This window comes from Kryptolebias marmoratus, linkage group LG1 (genome assembly GCF_001649575.2).
Source record: "Kryptolebias marmoratus isolate JLee-2015 linkage group LG1, ASM164957v2, whole genome shotgun sequence".
Classification (NCBI taxonomy): domain Eukaryota; kingdom Metazoa; phylum Chordata; class Actinopteri; order Cyprinodontiformes; family Rivulidae; genus Kryptolebias; species Kryptolebias marmoratus.
The window spans coordinates 18,293,169-18,300,943 of NC_051430.1; the positions used below are offsets into that span (position 1 = coordinate 18,293,169).

General features: G+C 40.9%; 1 protein-coding gene across 1 annotated transcript; it reads right to left on the reverse strand.

The window, feature by feature from the left end:
- Positions 1–484: 484 nt before the first annotated feature.
- slc6a4b (solute carrier family 6 member 4b) lies at positions 485–7,135 on the reverse strand. The gene is made up of 13 exons (XM_017413903.3): positions 6,956–7,135; positions 6,149–6,283; positions 5,833–6,052; positions 5,550–5,688; positions 5,347–5,481; positions 4,539–4,642; positions 2,830–2,957; positions 2,597–2,709; positions 2,314–2,445; positions 2,027–2,126; positions 1,839–1,939; positions 776–943; positions 485–672 (listed from the first exon to the last, which is right to left on the reverse strand). The coding sequence occupies exons 1-13, from the start codon at positions 7,041–7,043 to the stop codon at positions 562–564; spliced, it is 1,674 nt and encodes a 557-aa protein (XP_017269392.3). The 5' UTR covers positions 7,044–7,135; the 3' UTR covers positions 485–561.
- Positions 7,136–7,775: the final 640 nt, after the last annotated feature.

Genomic DNA, 7,775 nt, shown 5'->3' on the forward strand with positions numbered 1-7,775 from the left:
GCAATTATTGAATACAAATAAAGGACTATATTTTCTGACCTTTGGAATAAATATGTTACATTATTCACAACACTAAACAAACTCATTCGTATTTTTCTGTTTTAAATTTTAAAAAGTAATATTATTCTTCTGTTATTAGTTTGGTTGTAGAAAACTTTGACTCTGCTTCATTTCTGGCGTCTTCGCTGTTAGAAATGCTCGTCATGAAGCGTGGCAAACTCCACAAAGCAGAGTTACAGAGTAACCAAGTCAAAGATGTCAAACATTACTTGATCACTCTCTGCAAAGTTTTCTTTATATAGGAGCACAGACAGAACACTGAACGCACCACGGACTCCCACAACCACAAAAACTACACTTGAAATATGAACAAGCTATAAACTGTCTGGATGAAGCAGGTCCAAATCACACATGGAGAAATAAATGTAACTATTGCTGTTTCTGTTTCTTTTGAAAATACAAATATAGCAGCCTTTAACTTCCCACAAAGTGTACATACTGTATGTAGTGATCTGACAGTCATCGTGACAGATTCAGGTTTACTGTGCTTTGAAATCGACTTTACAAGCACACGGAGGTGTTCACATCTTTCTGTGACGCAGCGGCCATGTTGAGGCTGTCAGCGTGGACGTCAGGGATGGTCCTCTCTGGTCTCAGGCACACCGCCAGCCTCTGAGGACAACAAGGCAGCGGGGGCTCAGAGAGGTCAGGGAGTAAAATGTGTTTGAGGGGAGGGTGGGGGGGGGGGCGTCTGTACTTCCACTGATCCACTGACCTGCTTCAGAGAACCGGGGGTCCACACCAGCTTGTAGACCATGTAGATGGGGATCCACATGAAGGACGAGAGGCCGATGATGTACCCGACCGTGATGCTCCAGTCCGGGTATTTATAATCGAACAGGGTGAGCGGCGGCGCTTTCAGCAGGGAGCTCACTATGATGTACTGAGAAAAGGTGGGAGAACAGCACAAATTTAAACATGTATGCATGTCGTCATTGCTTTTATCTTCTCACACAAATATTATAAAGACGGGGTAATTCAGACATGAAACTCCAACACTTCAGAATGTCTTTAAGGAATGCATTTCGCCTTCTGCCTCATGTGATCTGTTCGCACTCTGAGCGTGTTGTAGGAATGACTCTCAGCTACTACTACACCAAATTTCAGCTCACCATCTAATCAGACTCTCAATATCTGCTCATTATTAGTTGGCTGTGGCAGCCATCTTGAAATGTAAATCAGTTGTAGATGTGCATCCAATGATTACTAGTTTCATTAAAATCAGTCCAGTGGTTCATGGCATATTTTGCTAACAGACATAAAAACACAAGCAGTTATATTACTGCTCACCTTTTGGTAGCAGGGGATAATAAAATATGTAAAAGAAAGTCATGATGATGTAGTATTTTTAAATGTCATAAGAGAAACTGATGCAGCAAAGAGACAACGAAATAAAACGGCCGGATGGCAAAAAGAGAGTGAGATTAGCTGAAGTGTTTTTGGATAAATACGCCGAGGAAAAAGTTTTGAGGAAGATTTTTTCTTTATGCAGTGATGAGTTTAATCTACAAAAGAAGGTTTATCTGGTTTCTGTAGCCTTTAAAGGCCAAAGATGCAGCCGATTTTTTTTATTAATCTTACAGCGAGCTTTTTATCAATCTTATCTGCTACGCTCCACTTATCTCTGGACTGCTTACAAAAAAGATGCTTATTTCATCTTTTTTTCAAAGGAACACACCTTAAAGCATTCCCAGCGTGTAATAAAAGCAGGCTTTGATTTACATGCAAGACTGCTGCCGTATCTGCATCTTCGAATATTCTGTGTTTCCCTCTCTTACCGCCAGAAATGCCGGACTTATGGCGACCCAGCACACCCTCCAGAATAATCCCGGGGCTTTGCCCAGCATTGCCTGAACGTCACTGCTAAACCTTTTGATTCCTGAAAGCAGACAAAGCGACAGAAGATGTTACCGTGTGCAGAAACGACGGGAGAAAGACAGAAAACCAGTCAAGAGAACACCGCTACCATAGAACCAGGAGACTGCGATAACCTCGAGGAAACCCACTGCGATGATCGAGCATCCTACTCCGAATTCCTCCAGCAGCTTTACCACATAGGCACCACCCTGCCAGTGGGATATAACACAGGTTTAAAACATCATCAGGCAATGTTTATCAGATATTTGGCCCAAACTATCTGAACCTTACAAAAGTTTGAATGTAAAGACTTTAATCTGCAGTAATCAGGGGTGGCTTTAATTTGCTTGTGTAACCCAGTATGATACAGAGAGAGACAAAAAAAAGACAACTTACATTGGTAAGGGTGCTCAGAGAGCCCAAAAAACAGACAATCACCAAGCAGAGAACAAAAAGTTCACGTCTGTGAGAGAAATAATCTGGGTATTCATCCAGTACAGCCGTGATGATTGCTTCCAGTCCTCCAAACTGAAACACAGAGAAAATAGCTTCAAATAAACCTCCCAGATTATGTTTCTGCTGCATATAATATGTAGTGAGAAGAACATGTACATTACTAGCTTGGACCTATGTTCTAGGAAAATAGAACATGTAATTGTTCTCTTTTAGCGGGCCGTACCGTGCTGTCCAGGCCCAGGGTGATCATCATCACAAAAAAGATGATTGCAAAAAACGTAGAGCCCATCATGTTTGCGATCGCTTCTGGGTATGTGATGAAGAGTAAACTTGGTCCTGGAGAACAAAACAACAACAAACAGACTGAAATCAGAGGGTTTTACTTAAGAGTTTGTTTATAATTTAAACATATCTGTGTCTTCAGTTAATGCAGTTTGATTTGGTTTCATTTTTGACCTTTGTCTCTGGCAACATCCTCGACTTCTACGTTCCTCATCTCTGCCATGTAGCCCAGAACCGTGAAGATGACAAAACCCGACACGAAGCTGGTCAGACAGTTCACCAGACTGGTCACAATGGCATCGCTGTTAGAGAAGACAGATCAAAATCCCTTTATACTGCTCTACTCAAAGAACTTTAAATGCAGTTTTATTTTTTATCAGAGACGCAGCTCCAGTGTTTCTCTGTCAGCAGCGCCGGATTTGTTTTTCTCCATCTTTGATTAATGAGTTTAGCTGAGTCATGTTTTCGGCTTTGGTGTGTTTTTCAGATTCGAGCATGACGACATGAAGACAACCACATAACCACCATCTGCAACCACATTACTGAGACATACTCAGCAGGTGGTTTATATGATGTGGAATTTATTCATAAATCTACCTCACCAAATAATAACCAGACATTTCTAATCACCAAGATAAAGATAATATGATCTTTTTTATAATCCTTTAGAATCAAAACAGCAGTAACTGTGTGAATGTTGACTCGGGATAGTTTTGCACAGAACTTGGGTTATTTTACCCAATCATATATCAAAATATTCAGCTGATTAGGAAAACTGTATTATAACTTTTATTTTTTTGTAACTTTTCTACTTTTATATTTTTTTATTTACAAAAGTGTTCTCCATTGAAACACACTGAGCTCTCCTCAGTTCTTTCAGAAACATTGTTTCTAATCTACTTCAGCATACTGACTTTATTTTTGTCTCCTTATGCTCCTTTTAGCTTTTAACTACAGTTCTGCCAGTTTCAGCTGGTAGCTACCATTTTGCTAACTTTAGCTTGTAGCTACGTTTTTGCACATTTTAGCTTTTTTGCTGTGGTTTCGCTAATTGTACCTGTTAGCAATGACTTTGCTGATTTTTGTTTCTACCTGCATTTTTGTTCATTTAAGGTTTTTTTTATTATAATGATTTAGCTTTTACCTATGGTTTTGTAGATTTTAGCTTTCAGCTATGATTTTGCTTTTCGCTGTATTTTGCTTCTAGCTATGATTTTGCCAAATTTGGTTCAGTTTTTGTTTCAACAGTTTAGTTTAATATTTTTCAAGATTTTGAGCAAAGTCCCTCAGCTCTCAGCGTTTCTTTTTCTAGCTATGAACTATTCTTCCACAAACTGCTTAGTAATAATATTCATCTGTTTTGTTTCTTCTCTGCATTGCACAAAGCAAGATTTTGAAATCAAATTTAGTAGATAAATAAGAAAAAAAATCAACTTAGTGAAACAAAGAACAAAAAATAGTATCAGATACTTTTGTTAAAAATAAAAAAAACAACTGAAAATCAACATGTTAAACATCCAGAACTCATACTTATCTTTACTGATTATAACAAAACCGCTGAGATGTGACATTTTTTTATCATGTCCTATGTAGCATCTGATTTTTGGTTTCTAATAGTAGTGTCTGTTTTCAATGTTTCATCACTTTGTTGCACTCATCAGATAGATACACGATTTGTACTCTCACCTGTATGCTGTGCACACTGTCTATAACACCAGGGTTTTCCTCACATCCCTATTTACTGATTTTTTATTTGTTCGTGCAGATGTTCTAACAGCAGACCCATGATGTGTACAAGTATCAGCAAGTCACCTCAGTCTTTTATCAAACTGTAAAACACTGATTTAAATGAATCATAGAGAAAAGTGTCAGTGGGACTCTACCGATAGCAGTTATTTGTAAAAGGGTTGTAGCTGGAGAGAGCCAGGAGGACCCCAAAGCCTGGACCCAGAGAGAAGAATATCTGAGCTGCAGCATCCACCCAAACCTGCAAAAAAAAAAAAAAAAAAACAGACAGAAACTCTTCATCCCCTCATTCTCCTCTCAAAACTTCACAACACCATCATTTAATGTGAGTGTGTTGCTGTTGCTATATGTGGTTTGGCTGAACGGAGAGTTGTTGGGTTGGTCGTGTAGGGAGGGTGAGGCGCTGCACAGCTGAAAGCAGGGAGATCTGAAGAGGAGCTCGCGCTCGGCAATAAAAAAGAAGAGAGGAGCGCCGGGCATCAGCGAGTGAGACAGAAAGGGAGGCCTTTGTCAACGGGCAGAAAATCTAAACCAATTATGCATCTTATTATCCTGCTCTGTGGCTTATTTATGCATCTCATTTCATCTCATCCATATTCTCCCCCAAACAAAGCACTCACACATGTTTAGTGAACGACGACAGAGAGCCGGATGAAGGTGAGGACATCGTTTTGTAGATGGTATAAAGAATCTTTACAACTAGTGACTAAGAGGAGGTTGTTAAAATAGGTAAAAAAAAAAAAAAACCTGTTCATCAAAAATTCCTCTAAAGCTCTTTTTTTACTTTTAAAAACCACACTGCGTGCATGGTGTTTCGCCTATATCTGGTGTTTTAAATGAAGGATTTTGTTCCTTTACATTAATAGTAAGTGATTCTATAGGAAAACTGAAACACGAGGCATGACCACAGTCACCATAAACTTATTTAACTCTGCACAAACTCACACTGGTCTCCAGCAGCTTGTCCCACTGAGGTTTTAGATAAAACTCCACTCCCCTCCAGGCTCCTGGCAGAGTGGCACCTCGAATCAGCAGGATGAAAAGTACAATGTAGGGCAAAGTGGCGGTCACCCACACAACCTGCGGGGCAACAGAGAGATGAGCCGTGGAAGTTAAAGACGAGCTGTGATAATGTCCCGTGCTGTTACCTTCCCTGATGTCTTCACTCCCTTCCAGAGGCTGAAGTAAACTATGGTGAAAATGAGAAAAAGGCAAAGCATGAGCTGCCAGCGAACACCCCCAACGTCTCTCAGCCCTGAAGCCTTGTGGATCTCCAGAACGTTTCTCCTGTCAAAACCAAACAAATCATCAGGTTTTCATCAAGCAAGAGCTTCAAAAATAACCAACCTGGCAACATCTGTGAGGGGCTGTTACAGGAAAACTATTTATAGTTGTGTGGGTTTTTTGCTACTCACACTTACATGCACTTACGTGTAAAATTCCTCTGCTGGAGACCTGGAGGAATTGGTCCAAGTGACGTTGTCCGTGCCAAAGTAGTTGGTGCAGTCGGGGGTGTTCCACACGTTGTCGCAGTTTGTCCAAGGCAAGATGCTGGAGAAGGAGGAGTAGAAGTAGAAGAGGGCCCAGGCGATGATGGTGTTGTAGTAGAAGGACACGTACAGAGCAATGATACAGATGGCATATCCTATACCTGAAAGAAGAAGTCACGCTGGGCTTTGACTGATTTAGTTTTATATATATATTTCTGTTTGTCTGTTTCTGAGCAGCTCAGTTCTGAGTCGTATACCTTTAAAAATGGGACAGATGTGTTTCCATATGGATATGGCTCCGGTTCTGTGGAACTGCCCCAGCGCCAGCTCCATGTAAAAGAGGGGCACGCCGCCAAAAATGGCCATCAAAACGTAGGGGATAAGGAACGCTCCTGCACAGAGATGCACGATGGTGCGAGTTAGTGAAGCTGCCTTATCCAAAAGCAACAAACTGAGGACATTCGTGAAGCTGAATCTGACTTAAATTCACTGAATACTGGCAACAGCTTTCAGAAACTACAGGAAAATGTTTCAAAACAAATCTCTTTTCAATCCTAATATTATTGCTTTCACATTTTCTTTGAAATTCTTCTCATAATCTTCCTATTTCTTATTTTGTAGGTCTTTTTTTGCCATTACAAATGTATTTTTAATACCTTTTTTTACATTTAAATATAAATTTGAATCATTTTGTTAGAAGGATCACCCACATACACTGATTTACAAAACAACCACACATGAAAGTAAACAAATCTGTGCAGGAAATTAAACAAATATTAATCATTTGTTCACAAAAAAGGCTACTTTTTCTTGATCTTGAAGGATTTTTATTAAAGTAAAACGCCTACATTTTTAAATTAAAATTTAAAGATGCAAATTGGGAAAGAAAACTAGTAAAAAGTTTTTTGTTGGACATTTCAGACTTGTGCGTATTTTGGCACCATGGACAGTTCCTGCCGTCAGGCGGTTTTCTGAGACACTTTCGAGTTATTTGGAGATTTGATCAAATAGTCAAAAGTATAATAGCTGGAGTTATAAAACTCCTGACTCAAAAACCAACTCACCGCCTCCGTTCTGGTAACAAATGTACGGGAATCTCCAAACGTTGCCCAGGTCCACCGCGAAGCCGATGACAGACAGGAGGAAGTCCATCTTTTTGCTCCATTTGTCCCTGGAGTCCGTCTGCGTCGGGACCGGCGCCGGGACGGCGCTGTTGGGGCTGCAGGCCGGGTTCGGGGAGCCCTGCTGGGTCATGACCGCCGCGGTGAGGAGAGTCAGAGAGGAGCCGCTCCACGGAGAGGAGGACGGTTCTGCTGCACTGATGACGGGACTGACGGAACCGAACCGAGGGGGGAGGAGACACTTGGAGACACCTGATGCTGGAGGAGGACAGATGGAAGAAGGTCTCTGCTGCTCAGACTGATCTGGAGCCGAGCAATAAGTTTACCCTTTGACTGGTGGCTTTGACTTTTCTGGTTTAATTTAACTTTACATGTTAAAATAAAAACAAGAATGATTCACACAGAAAAAAAACAGGTGCTCCGGTGCATCTGTATGAGGTGTATCAGGCTGGAGGAAAGTGGGGCCCCTGCAGGCTACCTTAGGGGCTCGATCTCAGCATCATCTTTTTAATGCATCCAGATGACAAAACTGAACTTGTGCACGTGCACGTGCACTTTTCAAGGTGTCTCACACAGAGCAGAGCTGCTCCTAGCTTTAGAGTAACACCCACAGTCTGAAGTACAGAAAACTACAAGCTTACCATCTGAAACAACAACATCGTCTACAGCTTCTTTAACTAGTCTTTGGTGCACAGGTGCTCTGTTTAAACTCTGCTGTTCTTATTGTTTCTTAAGCTAAAACCTGTGCTCAAAAATGCAGATT

Coding starts and splice junctions, on each gene's coding strand:
- slc6a4b (XM_017413903.3), bottom strand. CDS start 7,043: ATGGACTTCCTCCTGTCTGTCATCGGCTTCGCGGTGGACCTGGGCAAC. Junction 1,940..2,026: donor CGCAGTCTCCTGGTTCTATG/GTAGCGGTGTTC, acceptor GTCTGCTTTCAG/GAATCAAAAGGTTTAGCAGT. Junction 673..775: donor CCCCCGGTTCTCTGAAGCAG/GTCAGTGGATCA, acceptor TGTTGTCCTCAG/AGGCTGGCGGTGTGCCTGAG.